Source organism: Rhea americana, unplaced genomic scaffold (genome assembly GCF_003343005.1).
Source record: "Rhea americana isolate MKP2758 unplaced genomic scaffold, rheAme1 scaffold_49, whole genome shotgun sequence".
NCBI lineage: Eukaryota > Metazoa > Chordata > Aves > Rheiformes > Rheidae > Rhea > Rhea americana.
Window position 1 is genome coordinate 1645422 of NW_028186634.1, and position 21729 is coordinate 1667150.

The 21729-nt window shown below is 35.1% G+C and overlaps 1 protein-coding gene and 1 long non-coding RNA gene across 4 annotated transcripts in view; one reads left to right on the top strand and one right to left on the bottom strand.

The window, feature by feature from the left end:
* Positions 1 to 21729, top strand: part of PLEKHA7 (pleckstrin homology domain containing A7) — a 150922-nt gene that overhangs the window by 32040 nt on the left and 97153 nt on the right. The window contains exon 1 of one of the 3 annotated variants that reach the window (XM_085317143.1): positions 21140 to 21570. The exons of the other annotated variants lie outside the window; for them this stretch is intronic. Coding sequence (XP_085173269.1) covers positions 21500 to 21570 — 71 coding nt within the window. The 5' untranslated portion in view covers positions 21140 to 21499. Of the gene's footprint in view, positions 1 to 21139; positions 21571 to 21729 lie in introns of those variants that run through there. 3 annotated transcript variants of the gene reach the window in all.
* Positions 14549 to 21168, bottom strand: LOC146588892 (uncharacterized). Its single transcript, XR_014897318.1, has 2 exons — positions 20722 to 21168; positions 14549 to 16046 (listed from the first exon to the last, which is right to left on the bottom strand). It is a non-coding gene; the product is annotated as an uncharacterized LOC146588892 (long non-coding RNA).

Below are 21729 nucleotides of genomic sequence, written 5' to 3' on the forward strand. Positions count from 1 at the left end.
TGTATCTTTAACCTTTGTGGATCTAATTGCACTTGAACTCTTGTGAATTGTTGAACTATCAAGAAGATCTTTTGAAGAGTTCTAAAGTTTAACTGCACATTGTATGAAGAACCTCCACTGCCCGTTTTAATTATTATTATTATTATTATTTTGACTAGTTAGTTATATCTGACATCCTCTCGTTCCTATACCAGATGTGTTGTATTAGGCGTAGAGTCTGGAGAGAAGGGTCTTAGTGAAACAGTGGTTAAGATGAAGATGCAGATCCCATAGAAGATGATCTATGGGGCTGTATATATAACTGCACTGTTAATATTTAAGTGAGAGAAAATTAGCTATGTGGAATCATTCTGCAGGAAGCTTGGCAAGAGCACTGTCTATATGAAGTGTTTGTAGCTGTTCAAAAATCTTTGCAGGAAAAAGTTCTGAAACTACACTCTAGATTGTGGAGAAATTCAATATGAAACTACAGTAACTAATGTATTCTAGTTTAAACTTGTAAGTCAAACATAATTGTTTGAATACTTGTTCAAGCTGGAGTTAATGCTTAAAAATGTCAGTGCATATAAATGTCAGTTATTATTACTATTGGTCATTCTGCTTTCTATTAGCTTATCAATGGTAAAAACCTTTTTGTTTCCACTTGAAAATCTATTCCTGACATGAGCTCATGATCTCTCTGCAGTGTTGTAGYAGACAGGCAAATAAAAATACTGTAGTTTCATCTCTGCTCTTCACAGATTACTTTCTTCAGGATTGAATTTTAATATTTTGACAGCTTGTTTTAAATGACAGGCAATGGCTGCTCGTGGTGATGTGAGTGAAAAATAAAGTTAAGGAGCAGTTTCATGACAAAAAGATGGCATTTTTCTTGCAACGCGTGCAGTGTAGATTACACAGTCTTTTTCTCATAACCTTTTCTGTGATGAAAACGGAGTATCTAGAACTAAATTTATTGAATAAATTTCCCTCAAACTGATATAGTATCTACATTGCATTTGTGTTATTTTCCCCAAACCATGTCAGTCACAGCTTTTGGAATTTGATTCTATACTGCTCTGCTATTTCAGAATCAGAACAGAAGGGTTATTTGGGGGAAATCCCCAGGAGAGAAGATGGAAATTCTYGAACATGAGCATGTTGTTTGCCATCTTGCATCAAAAATAAATATTTGGGTTATTTTTTTAGGGGTTCTGGCTTGAACTTTAAAATTTCTCAGTATTTAATTTATATTACGAATGTTTGCAGAAATAACTGGTTTTCATTAGTAAGCATCATTACCCAGCCTGATAGTTGACTGAATGATCCATGAATGAACTATAATGAGCTTTGTCGTAGATGGCTTGGTCCCAAACAAACGATGTTTTAGCATAGTAGAAAGGCAAAACTATTTATACATCTTTAAAAAACAAACAACCCCCTCCCCCCCAAAAAAAACCTACATCCTTCTTAGAATTTATCTTGACTCTGCTCCATTTAAAATTTTATATATATATATGATTTCTCTGTTACAGATTGTGGAATTTTAGTGTTTACTTATTGATTGACCCGTTTCATACTCTCTTTTTGAGAGAAAAATGTTTCTCCTTTCTTTTAGTCTTTATTTTAATGGAACCTTTTGCCTTTTTATGATTATTTAAGATTTTATTCATAAGATCTGRCAGCTAAAAATGTTTGAAATTAGGTAGATTGATACAATATGAAATAACGATTAAAAAATTCCAAATAGACTGAACTCTAAACTAGAAAATTCTCTAAGTATATTCTCAATTTTCATTGTCAGTTGTATTCCGTATGTTCATGGGCTGAAATATGAATAAGACACACCTATTGATGTGAAGTATTTGGATGATATTTGATATCCAGATACATGTTTACTCTAACTGCATCATCATTGTATTTCAAGGGAAATAAAAATTATTACTAACCAATTGTCTGTCCCAAGGGAAGGTTATTAAAGGTAAACTGTAATGAACATTTACATTATTTTGGGAAACTGAGAATTGGAATTTTACACTGTTGTCCTGAACAAAAGGTATAAGAAAAAAGAATGATATTCTTTTTATAAAATGATTCTTAGAGAATCAGCTGCCAGGATTCCTGCTGTATGTTTGAGATATTGGCATCCTTTGGGAGCTGGCAGATGGTGGCTAAGATGTTAATATTAGCATGTGAAAAGTTGAGCTTTTTAACATATACATTATGGCTTATTTCAAATCCTGGAATTGATTTAATTTCAGAAAGTATTACTTCATGTCTCAAGCTTTTATTAATTACCCTTTCAGAGTTCTGAAAGGAATTGTACTGGCTAATTTAAATAATGTTATCAAGACAGACATATGATAAGCTGAAATAAAAAGGTTAGAAGAGACATTGACCTACTTTTGTCTTCCCAAAACTTTCTACCCAGTAATGACTCTAGCTGACTTTCACCATGGAGTGAAGTAGGTGGAATCTCTTTCATGTGGCTAAACTTTCTGTGTTCTCTTAGGTGGCATTTTGCTAAGCAGTTTACTAGCACAGTAGTATATTTAAACTTATACAGAATATGTTAAAATATGTCAATTTTACTGAAAATTTAAGTAATAAGTATGATTATGTACTACAAATTTAAGACAGACTTTTAAATAAAAAACAGATATTCTTCCTTTCCCTTAAGTTCTCACTCACCCTGGAGTTGTTTGATTACACTAGTTAAATAAGGCAATGATGCTTCTGTATCTAAAGTTACATTAGAGTTACCTTTGGTTTTCCAGTTCTTTTTTAAATATAACCAGAATGTAGCAAGAACAAGTCAATACCAAGAAATATATTTTTTCTACAGCCAATTTAACAAAAATATTAAAATGGATGGAGCATTATCACTTCACAAGTGAAAGCTGGATTCGGTTGCTTTTTTTCATGGGTCAACTGTTTTTTTCGTTACAATTCTGACTCACCTAGTTCTCAAAGCTAGAAAGGTGCTTGTAAATGCGATTCCTGTAATTTTCATCTGACTTGAGAGTATGTGGGATGATGATGCTTATAGAGAAAGRTTGGAGTAGTGGAAAAAGAAACAAGATCTAGTACAGAGCCTAACTTTTCGTTAGAACTAATCTTACCTGCCYCTCCTGAATGTTGTGGCATTTTTTAAAACTTATATTCTGTGTTTATAATAATAGCATGTAAGACAATCTATTTTGATATGTAATCTTAATTATATGAGATTGTACTAAAACTTTGGAACATTTTTTTCAAGTAAGGAAAATTCAGAGTTATTCATTCTGCTTCCTTATTTTCATCCATCCAGGTTTGTAAAAATGTTACGAATTTATGCAGTATATAGCCTGTTAATTTGCGGCATGGATATTGTGCATCATACATTTGTTTTTATTGTTCCTTATGCTAACGTTTAATCATCAAAATGTTACTCAGGTATTTTGTCCTCTACAAATGTTTAAGTAGTAAGATAGCAGTGTTGGTTCTGACAGCTTGTTATACTAAATGTAAAGCAAAACCACAATTTATCATCAGTCCCACCCTACTGCTATTATTTCAAAAAATGTTAAAACTGACATTTGGGTTTAACTGTCTGCAGTCACCATGAACATAATGCATTCATATTGTAACTATGTATTTTACTTGTTAAACTACACTCTTTGAGGTTCACAGGTAGGTTTTTGCACGTTCTGAGAGATTTCATGGCTTTGGAGATAAAATAGAATGCAAAATATTTATTGATATTTATAAATAATTGTGAATTCTTTGCACAGACAATTTTACTGTGTCTTTTTTTTTTTCTTCTGATTTTTGCAGAAAACAGGTAGGTGCCTGCAAGCARCTATTGACTAAGTGAGTCAAGTTCTCTCGTTTTCATCACATCATATGAACTCTTTCTTGAACAGATTAATCTGCATTTTAACAACTTTTATTTTCCCCCGCTTTCCTGTACCTGCCAGATAATGTTAGAAATGAAGGAAGCTTGGGTGCTCTGTTTTATGTTTTGGCTTGTATTTACTAACGGCAATCCTGTACGTACTGATCTCCTGCTATCCATGTTGTTTGATGTAAGTAACTTGCCCCTCTCTTCTATTTGGATTACTGATACTTTTTTTAAACAGAGCGATCCTACACTCCATGAAATAGGGTRTTAAGTAACCTACATGTTAATGCATGTCTGCACTATGCAGTGAATTGTGTAGAGTGCCCAGCTGGTACAACTGTGCAGTGCAACGAAAGTCAGAGGTATTAACTTTTAGCCAGAAGCAGTATAGTCTTATCTGTATGATGTTATGGGCTATCARATCTGTTGTACCTTTGCATCTTTAGTCAGTCTGGTTCAGATACTAACTTGGCTCTTTAGCTCAAGCTTTTCTACCTTGTGCTGTGTTCTACAAAATAGATGTGTGCTAGCTTGTTACAAATTATAGACAGCTTACTGTGTCTTGATCTGTTTCCTGGATTATACAATGTCCTTCTTGCATGCAACTATTTGATATTTTAAAATTTTGAATAATGTAGGGTTGTGCATGATATTCTTGATAAAGTCTTGCAGAAACTTTCAAGCAAAAGACTGCTTGAAATACTTTCTTGGCTCTTCTGGAAATACCTGTCCTAATGTATCTTGAATTTTTGTCTCCTTTGCTGCTGTATTTCAATGGTGGCTAATGCTAGAGTGCCTCTAGCTTACTGATCAGTTACTGTCAGACATGCATTATGTATCTTCTCTGTATTGATATACTTTCAGTTGTTAGGTCACACTTTGCATCTGATGTTACATTTTATTTTCCTTGCTATTTAAATCTGCAAGGCCGCTTCTAGCGGTTGTTTGATGGATTGTGGTCATAGATAAAGAAACTTTTTGTCACTTAAAGAATTTTTTTTTTCATGCTATATTTATTACGCTGTTAAATCTCTATCAAAGTAGTATTTTCTGTAATGGTGGGCAATTTTCATTACAAGACCAGTGGAAAGTAAAATTACTAGTTTGGGAATAAGACTTTGGCTCACCAAATATACCTTTGTGTGTGGGTTGGTTGGTTGGTTYGTTTTAATTGAAAGGATAGGCTGTCATGCAGTTACTCTTAATTTTTATCAGATGGTTTTAAGCTCTTCTGTCACAATATGGCCATGAATATTTCATTATGTATTTGAAGAAGCTCGTTGCTGAAAATGGTAAAAGTCATGGTTTGTAATTACATCTGAGTAATTCTTTCACATAAATTCATTGGCCTCATCCTGTTTCTTGAATTAAGCTCTCATTACTTAAAGGAACAAAAGGCTCTAAATTAGCACAGGACTCTTACTGTTAACTTGTCACTATGATACAATACAATATGCACATATACATAACAGGCAAACTTGATTTTAGGCTACTTTCTTTAAACCTGCTAACTTTTGTTTTTGCTGAAGAACATGGCTTTTTTCCTTTGTTTGATCTGTTCTGTCTTTTGCTACTGGTAATAAGACCATCCTCTTCTGAAGCCTAGCAGTTCCCGATCAGTGTTGTGCATTTGAAAAATCCCATTATTAGTGGAAATATGGTAAAGCACTGCTGCTGCCTCGGCCAGAGTAGGTGTTCTGTAAAGGTATGTGGGGAATAAGAGGTTTCTGGAGAAATAATAATTCTGGTAGAAACCATAAATGCCAAGGAGATGGGMTTTGTTTATAAAGTCACTGTTCCTTTGATGTGGTAAATGTCTTTACTGTGCATAAGTATATTGCTTAGAAATGAAGATGCTGCTGGTTTATTTTAATCTTCTTATTGTTAACCATCAAATTATGGTAGAGTCATTTTTTTTTTCACTCAGTGTAATCTGACTTTGATGTGAGAGAATGGATGGTACCCACCTTCTTTACCATAGTTTGATAGAATTGCCAAGACATGAAAAAAATGGTTAAGGAAATGCTTAACTTCTGCCAGAAAACTTTCACTACTGCTTTCGKCTGTTAAATTTTTGGGCAAGCACATTTGTTTACTCTGTCCAGGATTGCCAAGTCATGCAAGCTGTAGTATTCCAAAATGTACTACACGTTAAACTTCTGGAACTAGAATGCGTAATCTGCTTTTAAAAAGGTAAAAGCTTTTCCCTGTGTTTTTTCCAGCCCCTATTTTATCCAGAGCAGACTCCTCCCGCTTCCTTCCTGAATGTTCGATCTTTCAGTCTTTATCAAATCTCTACAAATAGAATGAGTGGCAATTTATCTTCAGTTTGACAGAGTTGCAAGATTGCTCCCTTTAAACAGTGGGTAACTAATCAGAACTGCAAACTGATGTGCTTTTTGGGTATGTGTAGGCATGATTAGGATAGCTGGTAAGTGAAGATGAGGTAAATAAACATGCACTTCCAGTGTTTAAACTCTGCATAAGCGTTCTCAAAGAGAAACAAGTGGAGGCTTAGTGCACTTAATGGCTGCACATGTATACAAGGCTCTTGCTGGAACTGAGCAGAAGTAGGAGATGGTATCACTCTTTTTTTATCATTCATTCTTACTTATCTGTCTTCTCCTCTGCAGGATTTACTGTCCCCTTGGATCAACCAGCAGAACTGCGTATATAGTCTCTTCTTAACCTAGTCTGTCAGTGCTGTGGGTTACTTTATACTCTGGTATGATTTTTTTTTTTCCAAAAACAAGGGTTGTTTTGATACACCTGGGTTAAGGAAAAACAACATGTACATTCATGGTGGCTGCTCCAAGGGGGACAGTGACCGATCTCTCTAAGTGTGAGATGATGAGCTGGAGGTAGTAGCATCAGCAACAACTCCCCTGCAGCCAGTAGAGTAACTCTGAGAAGTTTGAATTGCCCTAGTAATAACCTTTAAACCAAGGTTATGTGAATGCCTTTCCAAGCATGTATTTTTTTAATCTCAAACAGTGAACTTAATATAGGTATTATATTGTAAATATATATACTGATATTTTGTAAATTGAAATCTAAGCTTGTTTAATTTCATACCTTATAAAACTCATACTACTGGCTATAAATATTTGTTACTTACACTCTGGAAGATCAGTGAATAAGATTTTCAGAATCCTTACAGTTAGTTATTCTGGCAGTTCTTAAATTACAGTTACTTCTGAGAAAATCACTGAGTATTTGCAGTCATAGTGTTATCCTTTTCGTAAAGCAGAATGATTAAAAACAAGTTGATGAGAAATTGTTCATCTGAATTTCACAGATCTTGAGTGATGTGACTCATGCAAACACATTGATTTCTGCAGTTGTCATTGACATATTTTATGCATAGATGCATGAAATTATATGTCACATGTCTAACTGTTCTTCAGTGCAGTACCTCATATTTCTTGAAAAACAATCTGTGTGAAGTAGTGTATTGTTCTCAAGGAATCATGAGGACCAAATAGGAAGACTGTAAAGCAGTATGGAAATGGTAATGTTGGTTTGGGGGAGAATTTACAAGTAATGAAGTTTTTTTCCAGGGCAGTTAGATCTCACTGTTCCATATAAGAATTATGTGGTCATTTAGTACTTCATCAGAGTGGTTTATACTGCCATCAAGAGGAAATTGGATTGCAATTAGTTGCTTCTACACAGAGGTGCTCATTTTATTATTTAAACAAATTTAAAGTAAGATTGCTGAAGCTACTTTTAAATTTCCTTGAATGTCCCTACAGAATTAATAGCATATTTTGTATAGATAGTTCAGTTAAAGAACTTTAAAAATCTTTCCTTAAAAAGCATAAGCACTTGGAAAATAAAGGTGAAGTGTTAAATGTGAGTTCTTATTGGTCTAGGTAGGCCTGGTGTTTAGGCTTTTTATTTATTTTTTATTTTTATTTTTGATTTTGTCTTTTTATTATTATTTTTTATTTTTTAATTTAATTTAATTTAGTTTTATTTTTTAAGAAACTCGATGAAGCCTTCAATCTACTTCCGACATTTTGAAGAAAAAAGCCTAAGACACCTCCTGTAACTTTCTAGGTCCTAGTCCTATTACATAAAAGGAAAATCTTCTAGAAAGACACCTCATTTGTGATGTGAAGTTTATGTTGCCTCTTCAGGCTGAACACAGCCTTGGAAACTTCTGTAATAGAATTAACAGTGCTCTTTATTTCAGATGACAAAGTTAATCTGTTGGAACAGAAGTAAACTGAGAATGATTTTCTAGCGTGTATTTCATGAAGTCAAATACAGGAAGGAATCAGAATTTAAATATTTTTTAAAGTATTTAAAGACTAATAGTTTACACAGTGTCYAGCATTCATCTGTAATTTCTTTATAGTACCAATCATGTCACATGTGAGGGGAAATGTTTTCTTGGTCTACAGAGGTCCATCAGAGTTTATTGCAGTTTTGTTTTGTTGTGTGTGTGTGTCCTTAAATGTTACTTAGAACCATTATAATTTTAGTTCAAGCTTCTTACAAAATTATTCTTTCTCCACTAAAAGCTTAAACCTTGTTAAAGATTGGCTGAAACTTTGCTGCGGTTTATTCTGTAGCTGTGTATTGAGCAGGCTGATTATTATATCACTCGGCACTTTTGGGGGGGGGATCCTTTTGTATTACTAATAAGGTGGATTAATTTTGATGCTTTTTGTTTCATTGTATTCACCRTTCTATAACTATTTCTCAATCACACTTTCTTCTTAAAACTATCCTAGTCTTCCTAATATTATTTTAAAAACACAGAAGCACCTTCAAAATCTATTTCAGCTTTTCTCTAGGCAGAAAAGGCTTTCAAGGAAAACGGATCCACACATAATCACATGCACACTATTTATTAGTCTTGTTCCTTTCTCTTTGAGGACACTGATAACACAGATCCCACAGAAGTGAAACTTAAACTATTAAGTTATTATTGTAGCCCTTTGGAAATTTGAAAGTTGTTACAGTYTTTATGCTGAATTTTTTTTCATCAGTGTAAAGACTGTTCTATTCCTCTACCTACCCCCTGCCCTTTTTGTGAGAGGGAAAGCCATTTAGCTGTAATAGAGTAACTTTGAAGTAAGTTTGAGGTCTTTAACTTTGTGATGATAGGGGAAAAGAAAGCTGATTTGTCTGAGGTGGAGGTGGTTATGTGTCATGTAATTTTTGTAGTATATTTATCAACCATTCTCCTTTGGAAATTAAAAGTAGCTTGCAAAAAGTTATGTATTTCTTAGTAATGAAATGATTTCAGACTTTCAAATAGTGATAAAGAAATTAAACGTAGGGTTTTCCACGGAGCCAAAATGAAACTTAAACAGGTTGAGAAGAGATACTTCCATAGGTATGCCCACCAATTTTTACACTCTTGTATTAAAATAAATAAATAAAATTGCCAGTGCTTGAATATTGTGGGCAAATTTCATGTTATAGGTGGCTCTCAAATTCTAAAGGTGTTGGGACAGAAGCAGCAGCTAAATTACTTTGGAGATCACAAGAGAGCAGAAAAAGAGTAAGTCACCAGAATGGTGAAGTCGTGACAGGGACAACTGGAAGAGGCTAGGAAGAGGAGTAGTTGCTTCACTATCCAGAATAGTTGGATACAACAGCCTAAGAAACAATATTAAGCAGATGTGTTTATCAAAATGCCTATAAACAACAGAAGTCCTTGGGGCCAAAGATTGTGAGAATTGATGTTACTGATRGCTCAATATGACCAAGGTATTTATAATCGATTTTGAAAAATGACTGGAAGGACAGAAAGGTGGGATTTCATCAATTGTAGTGGCAGCACTGCAAAATGAAATTCAGCCCTTTCTGCTGCTTCTAGCTTGTGGCAATGATGTGGGAATTGATGAAAGGTTTTTACTTTTGCATATAGTAAAAGCCTGTCATCACTGTGCAACTGAAACACTACAGTTTTTTTCCTGATGTTTCTCTAAGCCTTCTGCCTGCTTGTTCCTGTTTTTAGTATATCCTTAGGAAGTACTGTCAGGGGCATGTTTGGTGAAGTAACATCATATAAATGTTATTTAAAAGCAATAGTATGTTTGACTAATCTGTATTATGATTCTCAGCCTCAAAGTTTGTAGTAGGCAGAAGTCTTTTTTTTTTTTTCTTTTTTTTCAGGGGAAAAAAAAAAAAGCTTTGTGAGCACCCACTATTAGCTCTGATGGAGTTGTGGAGAGCATTTCAACAGTGAGAGTAAAGCCAGAGCAGTGAGTTCATGATAATCTCCTCCTTCCAAATTCAGAAAAATTTTAGTAGCATGGTTGTAAATGACTTGCTTTCACAAAGACTTCTCTGTGTATCTACAGTATAACAGAATCCGTGCAAGATGCATCATCTCTGTGTATCTACAGTATAACAGAATCTGTGCAAGATGCATCATCTGTGCTTTGATAGAAATGGCAGAGAATATGTTGAGTTTCTCAAAGAATACTGCTTTCATTATATGTAATATAAAATGAACAACTTTTTTTTAAGAGACTGTAAGTCAAACACTTGTCTTGTAWCTAGATATTTTGGGAAGAGCTGAAAGGCAAATTCATAGAAACAGTGTGAACTACTTCAATTAACATAAAATGTTACATAATTATTTTAAAATGGGCAGTTGTTAAGACAAAATTCATTGATTTACCAAGAGCAGCCCTCGTGTGAGTTTTTTGATTGTTTTGTGTGTTCATTTTCCAAAAATCTTTAAACACATTTAAGTGAATAGAAAGTAAATCATTCTGTGATAAGGAGTAAAAAGTGATTTTTTTTTTTTTAAGGGCCTGACTTAAAACAGTTTTAAAATAAAGTACAGTGATTTCTGATAATTTGGTTGCTTTACTTTAAAGTAGAAATCGGGCCTCTCAATAAATAATACTTCACAAAACTGAAGAAATTTTTGCTTCATGCTTCTGAGGAGAAATCTACACATTTAGTCTATCCATTCCAAAAGTGTTACAGYTCTATAAGATTGTCCATTAAAATCATGCTTGCAATAGCTATTTTGGCATTAGAGTTACTAATTTAGAAAGTGATATTTTCTTGAAAGATGATACTTAATTTGGATTAACAAGATGATTATCTTGTTCTAGATGAGAAGAAATGATTGTCTTTAAATATGATTATGCAAAGCTTCTGTTGTCTCAGCAGAGTTGTGTGGCCAAGGACTACTGTGGAGAATTAACTAAAATGATTCAACTCTATTAAAATGTCTTATTTCCTATTTTTAGGAATAATCTGGGAAATAATATCATAAACAGTTGGTATGGCRTTTGATATTTATATTGCCTTTATCCTGAATAAGTACGGGAGCAAATGGTAGTGTTAAATGGATGTGGTCATGCTAGCACATCTCCAGGAGCAAGCAGTTTTTAAACCGGTGTAAAATCAACCAACATCAAATGTTCAAATTTGCATCAGTTACATAAACATGCCAAGTATGTTTGTTTCTCTTTGTTCAATTTAGATTGTTCAGACTGGCTTATCTAAACTGTTACAGAAGCCAGTTTTAGTTCTTTTTCTATGTGTAGATGATCTGTTGGGTAGAAAKGATGATGATGGTGCAGTAGGCGGTATTCTGCTCTAATCATTTTTGCTCCCCTTTCTTTCCTCTGCCCTCCCACTTTCCTAGTTTCCAGGCTGGAAGAGAGAAGTGGAGACGTTAATGATCCCCCCCCGCGCACGCGCACACACACGCGCGCACACACACACACACACACACACACACACACACACGAGCAAATAGGGAAAGGGGAAGCTCAGTTCTTTTAATGACTGTGCTTCACTTTTAAATGTTCATCAATATTTCAGGCTTAGCTGTGAGAATGGTTAATGACCAGCTGAAGCTGATGGTCCATAAATACTGCTATGAAAAAGTGTTATCATAGGTATGTATTGTTTAGTCCTTGCAAGAAGATTGTAGTGGTTTGTTTCAAATCCTGTGTTCTCATGTTTTATGTACTAAATGCCTGAATTAGTGTAAGAATTTTGTAGTGAACTCTTAACCAATCTTTCTTGAGTTTTACACTCTAACTTTAGGTGTGCAGTGTTTATTTAGTGTCATGTTTTTCAAAGTTCACTTTGTGATTAGAATACCTGCCTGGAAGTTGAGGGCTGTTATGTGAAGTAAATAGGGCAGTTTGCATTGGATATTCCTGGCACATACTGTTAACACTCTGAGAGTCTCGCAGTACTTGGAGTCCGCGTTTGGGGGGGGGGATACAGACGAGAGAAGGGTGGGACTCATTGCAGACTTTGCCTTCAAACTGATGATTGATTCTTATCAAACTGAATAAATATTTTCATTACTTCAAAAGTGTTTAAGTAGGTTTTATTAAGAGTGATGAAGAGAGTGAAAGTAYTTCTAATGCCTTCTGAAGTAATTAGAGTGCTTGAGCAAACAGAAGCTCGGTTACAAAGTTCAGTGAAAACATGCCCTATCTTGGAATATACCTAGTTACTTCTTACAATGACTAAGTTTTATTGTTTTCCAGATTTGAGCCTACATCCTTTACATTTTTATCTTTGTCATTCTTAGGAGAAGAAATACAGCTTTTTGCTTTTTGACAGAGAACCTAAGGTTGCTCAGTTGTTGTAAACATGATTTCTTTCATAGGATTTGGAAGATGAATCAAAATACAATTAATGACTTTTATTTGTATATGTGTGTGTGTGTGTGTGTTTGAGAAGGTCCTGGTCGTGTTGTGTGTGTGGTGGTGGTTGTTGCTGTTGTTTTTGTTTTGTTTAGTAATGGTTCCCATGTCTTTGGAAAGCATGTGGCCACTCTTCCTTTACACACTTGACATGCCATGTTAGATATTTAACTTTTTTGATTTCTATAAATCTGTATATTTTTTAGAATTCTCTGTGGCCCATTTGTTTTGTAAGTGTGACTGTGATTAGATATTATATATTGCATTATTTCATAGTTAAGTTTAATTTCTTCCATTTCAAGAGTGTGTATTATGATGGAAAACAAAAGAGCATAACAGTTTAAAGAATTCATGAGCATTATTTTTTTCCTGAGATGAAAACTACATGATAAAGAATATATCAAAATTAAATAATAAAAATAGTTCTCTTTTTAAAAAAGTTATTTTAAAAAAAATTTCTTTTTTTAAAACTTAAGAGTTAAGCAGTTGACAGTTGAAACAGAAGAATATGAAACACTTGAATTTCAGATAGTAGGTTCGATTTAACTCTAGTTTTGTTTGCTGAATTGCTGTTTACTGGCATATGGATTGACCTACCAAATGAAAATGTTTTGCTATATAAATTAAAACTCTTAGGTGCAGTGAACAAATAAAAGTATAATGAATAGTGCTATCTGTCTACTTAAACAAATGAAATGTATTTTCAGGGAGACCAAGATGACAAAAGCTTATTTAAAACTATGTATACAACCTTCCTGTCTTACAAGCAAAAAATGCCCACTCTGCTTTTAGAAGTGCAGGTGTGCCTGGGGGGGCAAATCAGTAGAATTCGCTGGACTTAATACAACAACTGACAGATGAGTTTGATCTGTTTCTTTTAAATGTTCAGATTATAATAAATTACTATAAACAAAGGAATAACCTTCAGCTGATATAAAAGATCAAGCTTAATTTTGTGTGTAATTCTACAGATCAATTTGTTACCTTTCATTTGCTGGTGCTTGCTTGCTTTCTTTTTCTTTTTTTTTTATCCTCATAATGACCTTCAGCTGGTTTGAATATGCTGGAGTCAAATAGTAGCAATACTAAAAATATTTTATCAAGAATATTTCAGATTACTTGTAACAATGATATTAACTGAATGCAAGCCAGCTCTGGTTTAGAAGCCTTAATTAGAAAGCTTGTTTTAGAAGTGTTTTCCTTTATCATCCAGACTTCAGGGGTTTGTATACCATACAGTTTCTTTTTACTCTTTCATTTGAGGCACATTGAATTAAACAGCTTACAAACTTTGAAATGACTGAATTTCATTTTTGTTAAAGTGTAAAACTTTTCTATAAGCTGGTATGTACTTTGCACATTTTGCACRGTATTATTTACAACTTATTGGTAGCAATTTTGGGTAAGTAGCTTTTATCAGGGCTCTTAACATGAAGTACTTACTTACCTTTAATGTAAAAAGAGACATCATGACAGTTTTCTTCCATAGAAAACTTTGTTTTATCCTGAGGATGAGAAACAAACTCACCCTTCCTTAGTTGCAAGCCTGTGCGATGTACATTATATACTGTGGAGCCCTCATGAGGGGGCAGCAAACTGAAGTTTGGATGCCATTAAGTAGACATCTGCTTAGTCTGTTAATATGAGTGTGTCTGTGGCAAAGACAGACTTGTACCTTCTGGTAGCTCAACTAAATTAAGATYTATTTGGAGTATGAGGAACCCATAGCTGTCTTCGACATTCTAAGTAATTTTTAAAAACTACTATAGTATCAACATTCTAAAAGCCAGTGGTTTCTACATGTATTTGTAAATGACTATTCTTATTTAATCAATTTAGTGCAATTTACTTGCATATRTACACAGTGAAATACTGTATTTCCTGTTAGTTTTTATCAAAATATTATTCCTTTAAACCTTATAGACTCTCAACTTTTGAATTCAGTCATTTTGCTTATTTTTCTGTTTGATATTCTCATGTCATCTAGCATCAAATACTTATTTCTAAGCAGGTAGGAAAAACTAGCTTAATCCTATTTCAGATCCTGCGTATTTATTATGTAGTAATGTCATGTCTTCACAAATGCAAAATAACACTTTTCAGATGAATTGTTTCAGATTTAAGACTATAGATTTATTTCATGCAGTGAGATAATGTAATTTGATTCTGTTATTTGCTTTGAACTGAAATGTGGAACAGCTACTGATTCCACAGCAGATGAGATTTGTACTCTTACGTTCAGAGGTCCAGTGCACAAAAAGAATCATCACTCCCAAACAGTATTTGGAAGGTAGACAGTAGCTGGTATATGCTGTAAAAATCTGTGCTCCTGGAACTGTTTGGAAAAGTATTGTACAGATGGATCAATCTGAAATTCTACCAGGAAGTAGATGGGGTTCTCGTTAGTTTGGGGCTTGTTTGTTTCTGTTCTGCTTTGGAATTCTCGGCTCTTTCTGGCCAGAAATGCTACTGGCAGATTTGCAGCTCTGGTAGTCCTTTTCAAGCACATAGATGCTGTAAGCTTTCTCTTCCAGACTGGTATACCAGCCCCAAACTTCCTTAGTGTATTGTGGGTGGCAGCCCYTCTGCTTTGTGTGTGCTGCAGTGCTGGGGAAAGAAGAGTTTAATCCCTAGCCCCCCACTTCCAAAGCCGGTGTGAGAAGGTGCCCAACTGAACAGATTTGTGTGATGTAACACGGTGTCACAGCCTGTGCTGCGGCCTGTGAAGCTTTTACTTTCCCGCAACCGAGGTTTTTCTCTTTGAGTTTACTGGCAGATGACTGATTGCTGGTAATGAGTGTGGCCAGAAAGTATATTTACTTTGTGTCATGTGGGTGATACAGAAGGAATGTGGTGGTCGAGTTTCTTGTTTTCTGCTTGCACTGGGGATGAGATCATCAACCCAAAGCTTAAGTAATCTCTGGCAGGTTAAGTTCAAAGAGGTATAATACATACTGTCCGTGTGCAAAGTTCATCTAGCTCAACAGGTAGCGTGTGCATTCCTCTGACTGTTGAGAGCATGACGGTTGAATTCTGGAAGTTAGTAGCTTCCAGTTGCAGGTTAGTTGTGGCTGATCGGGTCAACTGGGGTTGCTCTTGGAGAGATTGGCAAGGTCTAAGGAGGGTATTTGCCTCTTCCTGTCTATGTCACTGTCAGTGGCTTTGCTTCTGTGAAGTTTCATGACTTGTACCAGCTTAATTTACAGTTCAAGTATTCTTCTGCCCCAGCAAACATCTGGAAGCTTTGTGTTGGCARGTGGGACTTTTCTCGCTCATTCTGCAAACCATTGTGGGGAAATTTATGCAGCCGTAGGACAGAATGGCCTGGCTGAGAACAGTATGTAGCTGTTTAGCAACTTGTGATTGTAGGTTTGCAGAGAAGATTCACTGCTTCAGTTCAACAGGATAGGGTTYTCTCTCCGATCGGCAGGATGCTAGCCTTGTTCGGTTGCTCATGAAGCTGTATTTTGGGAATCGTTGGCTGCCATGAACTGTGTACCTGAATGCTCACTGAAGAAGCGTGCATTGATTATCTGAAAAATAGGTCAAGATTGCTGTTTTTTAAATTCAGTATTAGTTTACTATCATGCAATATTTGTGAAAGCTATTGAGAATTCATGACTGACCGTTAAAACATCTGGTGGTAAAACATACCCAAAATGCCGACTGAGTGAAATAATTCTGTCAAACTTACTTGGCCTTTATGGCACAAGGCTCTTTAAATGGCTTATTTTGACCTATGAGCTTAGTTTTTCACTCCCAACTTCTTAGATACCTGTCCAGTTTTCTACATTCAGAATAAACAAGCTAGCGGAAAATAAATGTTGTAACTGAAAACAGAAATTTTGTTTTTCTTTAAAAAGAAATCTTCGAAGGTATTACGTGCCAAGAGTGAGGAAGCAGGAGTGTAAAACTCACCATTGCACAAGAGCTGTGTGGGTGATGATTCTTTCCGGATATAAGAGCTTCTGTTTTGGCTTTTCACTGCTCCAGGTTTTACAGATGGCCACATGCCTCCTTTTGCTTTGCAACACAATAGTAAAGAGTATTGCTCTAGCAACCTTGAGCAGAGGACCTATTTCACCCTAAAGGGCCMTCTTTTAAGTGGGACTAGATAAATGAACTATCAAGCTGAACAAGCTTGTTGAATAGACCTACCTGGATAATGTTATGTATATACTAAGGAACCTGCCTTAACAGAAGACCTTTTACTGGAAATAGTTCATGGAGGTGGAGATGAGGAGGAAAAGAGGGCTTGGAGGAATTGAAAGCTACTGAAAGGTAAACAGAGAAACTAGGTATTAGGAGGGCAAGTAAACAGGGCAAATTTTAAAGCTTGGAAAGGGGCTAGGAGAGGGGAGGAAAAGGTGCATGCAACTTTTGCTTTGAAGAACCTGGTTTAACTGAGATAAAAGTACAAACATCTTCACGTACTGCGTGCTTTCTTTTAAAGGTTGCTCACTTTTCTTTATTTTTCACTAGGTACCTGTCTGGAAACAGCAATAAGCCTCTTGATTCTGCATCTGCTTATTTAACAGTTTTGTTTCAAAATTGTTTTCTGTGATGCTTAACACAATCTAAACCTCTACTGAAGCTTTTTTGTGGTCAAAGTGTTGGTTTTCCCAGTCATCTTTCTGTCCTTTTTTTAGTGTTTAATGAAGAGTGAGTTCAGGCTGTCGCTTTTCTCTTGACAAGATCAGTAATTGGGATTCCCCCTTTTTTCTATGCCCTGTTGTCAGGAAATCTGTGAGATGTTTATTTTTTAGTTCTCTAGTCGTCCATCAAAATAACTAAAATTGGTTAGAAGATTCAAAAGTAAATGAAGGTTTGTCCAAATAGGATTCTTCCCCCAAATGTAACAGTGATCATTTCAGTTTTCTTAGAAAATGAGGCTAAAAAGAGGTCTTAGTTCAGTTGTTTGAACAAGTCTGAACAACATACATTATTTTTGAATGAACAGTTTGCCTCAGAGGAGTGCAGAGTCCTTCGATAACAGTGCTTTCTCAGAAAGATGTCTTCTCCCAGTTTCTCCTAGGAAGCAGTTAGTGCATTCAGCAAAGCATGAGGGTTTTATTCTCAAGTTCTCCAATATTTTTCTATTATCACTTCTGGATATTTTTCTTTTCTATGTAAATGTCCAGTTAGTCTTTGACTCTGGATGAGCTTAGGGGCTTCTGTGATAGCCCTCAAGTTGATCAGTTTTGAATTTGCCAATCTTCAGTTTTGTTGAAGTTTTCCCCCTTTTTGTTTCGTACAGAAAGGAAAAGCTTTCTGTTAAGTTTTCTAAGTAATAGCCATTATATTGAATATCTTTTTAATATTGTCTTTGTAAAGAATGCTGTTACTTTCAAACACAATTCAGTGCTTTTTCTACATCTCCTATGTTTTTCTATCTCTTTTAGTTTAGTAATATATTTCTTAGCAGGCAGGGAAAATACAGAATATAGCATTTTGCATGGGTGGAGGTTACTGATTTGTGTCATTGGTGTTACAATAATTTCTGCATGACACTTCATGCTAACATTTTGTATACATTTTGATGTTTTATCACATAATGGTCTACAGAGTGACTGCTTTTACTTCTAAATTTGATGAAATTAGTTTAGATTCCAGTAATGAGATTAGTCTGYTTTTCCTTTAATCTGCCTTTTTAGTCTAAACTATTTTACATTAATTTACCAATAACATTACTTGTCTGACATACCTGAATATTGTCATGAGCTTTTTACTACGTTAAAAGAAAAATCTCCAGTTTTTCAGCGTAGCTTTTTAAAGTGCAGTTACACCTTAGTTACTGTATTAGGTATATTTTCAATTAACAGCATTAAATGCTAGCAGGTCAGTTGCTTAATAATTAAGACCATTTTGACTTCTGGAACGCATAGTTTTGGTGCCTCCAGCTTATTTTCTTTGTTTGGTTTTGTTCTAATCAGGTAGTAAGTAGTACACAGTCTGCTATACCAAGCAATACTAGTGTTCTCCTCCCTTCCCCTCCCCCCCCAGTTTTTCTGACACTAAAACACAGAAGTAAAATTCAAATGATTGTGTCTGCATTTGGAATGAAACCCATTTGACTCTTTTGATTGGTGGTGGTGTTTGGCAAGTAAATGTGGATCCCAGTAGTAGTAGTTTTGCACTATAATCAAGCTTGCTTGCAGAAAGAAGTTAGAGGCACTAGACAAATGATGTGTATCCTTGTGTGGAGGTGTTTTTTTGGTTCTTACCAGACTTTATCTTCCTCTCTCTCCCTCTAACCCACAAATTCCCTTCCTGTTTCCAAATCACTGAACTGGTGTGATAATTATAAATGAAGAATTCTGCAGAATTCTTCAATTCTGCAGAACTCTTCCATTAGGAGCAGGAGACAAAAAGAAAGCTCTATTCTGAATATTTCCCCACTTTTTTTTTTTCCTCAGAATACTACAGCTATTTTATCCCTTCATAAATCTTTAATCAAAGGATTTCAGTGCTTAATTNAAAAAAAAAAAAAAAAAAAAAAAAAGTAAGTTTAACCTCACTTTGCTGCCAGTCAGTATTTTCCGTATTACATGGATAAGCTAGGCATTAAGGAACTAAGTAACTTTTGCAAAACGGCATAGCAAGTCAACAGCAGGCTCTAAGACTCCTGATTTGTAAGCCTGTAGTCTGATGACTTAACACTAAGATTCTCTTCAGATAACAAGTCAAAGGGAAATGCCTAAGTCCTGTTTGGGACTAATCAGAATCACTCTATGCTGAGAATTATTGCATAAATGTGTTAATGGGGTCCTAACATGCTGTGATTATCAGTGTAGGTAGGCACCAAATAAAAATGAACGGACGCACAGGACAGAAATTTACCTATTTTAGAGTCACACGCATAAGATGATTTGTCAGGGCCAACCACAGCAGCATAGCTGGGCCCTGTGCCATATGTCAAGAAACAACTATAGAAATAGGGATGAAAACTAAGAGCATTTACTGTAACAGCAAGAAGTAGCATGCATGTGAGAGGAAGAGAAAACTCTGCCAGACTTGGCCAAATCATCTGTTACATTCAATCTATTTGAGGTTATCTGTACGTGTTTTGAGAGTAGTTGTGTTTGGAATTAATACTCTATGCTATACTTGAGAAAGTTTTTAAAGATTACTTTTCAAGACTATAAAATTCAGCTGATATCACACCATTTTTGCTTGAATTGCATTTCAAGCTTTTTCTCTACTGCCAGGATAGGTATAAAAAGTTCTGCAAAATTATTTTGCCTGAAAGCGTGTCTGTTTTCCAACCCTATCAGTTGGGCTAGCAAGATAAATCAGTACTCTGGGTAAACTTTCTTATGGTTGTAATAATCTGGCATTTTTATAGGACTTCAGAAAGGGGTTCTTTCTGGATGCTACAGTGGCCTGTGGAATCTGCACATTAATCTGCATGCAAGCGCGCATATGAAATGTTGATAACAAGTTTCACAAGTAAAGTCCGCTTTTCTACACCCGGATACTAGCAATCTACTGGCAGATACTAGCCAATGTAAAACCTCATAGTGCTGTTAAACAGTATTAAAAAATAGCTGATTTAGTCAGAGGTTCCTCTAACCTCATATGTGGATTTGAACAAGAAATCRAACAGCTTGCTGAGATCAGATTTAATTTAAGAGAAAACTAAGGTAGAAGAACAAGCTCCCATTCTTTTAAGTGAGTCTGTAAAAGTTATCTGGAATAGCCACTAAGTTTTATACCATTGTATTAATGACTGAGATATTTACTAGCAACTCATAATAAACTTAAGTGAAACTGATCTAGTCTTTTCACAAAACTGAGAGATAAAATATAAATAATATGTCATGGTGTGAATGCATTAAATCCAATATTTTAATATTCTCCTGTACAGTTACCACAGATAATGAAACAAATTATATAACCTGTCCTATTCAGTATTTTGCAAAACCTTAAACAAGTCTTCATATGAGGATACTGTACAAATTCTTTACCGTATGGTTAGTGTTGATATGAAATCATTTAATTATATTTGACATTAGTCATATCACTAGGCTGTACTATGACTACTCACATTTTTCCAGCTTTTCAGTTGTCTTTTTCCTTTCCTAAAGAAGGCATGCATAAAACAAACTTCCATGCAACTTACCTATGTACTGTATATCACAAGAAATCTTGCGCTTGATATTTCTTTGGTTTATTTATGTTATAGTAAAATACTAGTAGAATACTCACACATAATTATTTAAGCTGTTTAGCATAGAAATAAACTGTGACTTAAAATCCCACATCATATTCTTCCCTCCTGCCTCCTKGTAGTTGTGGGTGTAGTGCAATATGGCTCTTCTGTAGCAGAGGGAAAAACTCAGAATGATTTTCATACTGCGGTGATGTGCAGTAATGTGATTTGATATCGCTGATAAAACAATAGTATGCATTGTGTATTTAACTGAAATTAGGAAAAAAATTGTTGTTAAGGTCAAGGTCATGGATCTTATGCATTTTCAAGGAAATTCTTGTCACGGTCTAAAATGATGTTTCACCTGCAGTCTTGATCTTTGTTGGCTGATAGGAGGGATTTGCGGCATTGGCAATAAGTTCTGCTGGTTGCTGGCTGCCTGCCAAAGCCAGGCTGCTGTTTCAGACAGCAGGTCTTTCTGACTTTCTCCAGCCTGAAAGGCACTGTGCTTTCAAGAATGCAGTGCAGGATTTTATGTCRAGTCAAAAACAACGAGCTGTCCTTGCTTTACTGAAACAACTGCATGTTTATGATTTTGTAGTATGTGATGTCATGAGGGTGTTGGCTTTTAGGAATTTCACTACTGAGGAAGCAGTTTAATGTGCAGTCAGAATTTTCAAGACCTGTGAATGTGTACTTGGTTTCTTTTTAGTTAGCTCTAAAGAAATGCACAGATGGATACACACACATGCACACACACACATTTTTTCTGTTTATAAGGAATTAACATGTGGAATATGGAAATGATTTAAGTGGATACCGTGTCTGAAGGCAATGTCAAGTCGGTCTGGATTTTCAAACTCTGTTCCTCTACCAGGATATCCGTTCTACCAGGTATCATGCAGGTATATCGTGTTTTCAGTTTTATCTTTTTAATGTGCTGGCATATAAAGCTGTAGGATGGTGCTTGTGTTGCAAATGGAAACAAATTTGTTTTTCTTTGTGGGGAAAAAAAAATGAAATCATAGAATTGAGGTGAAAAACATATATACAGTTTTAAAGTG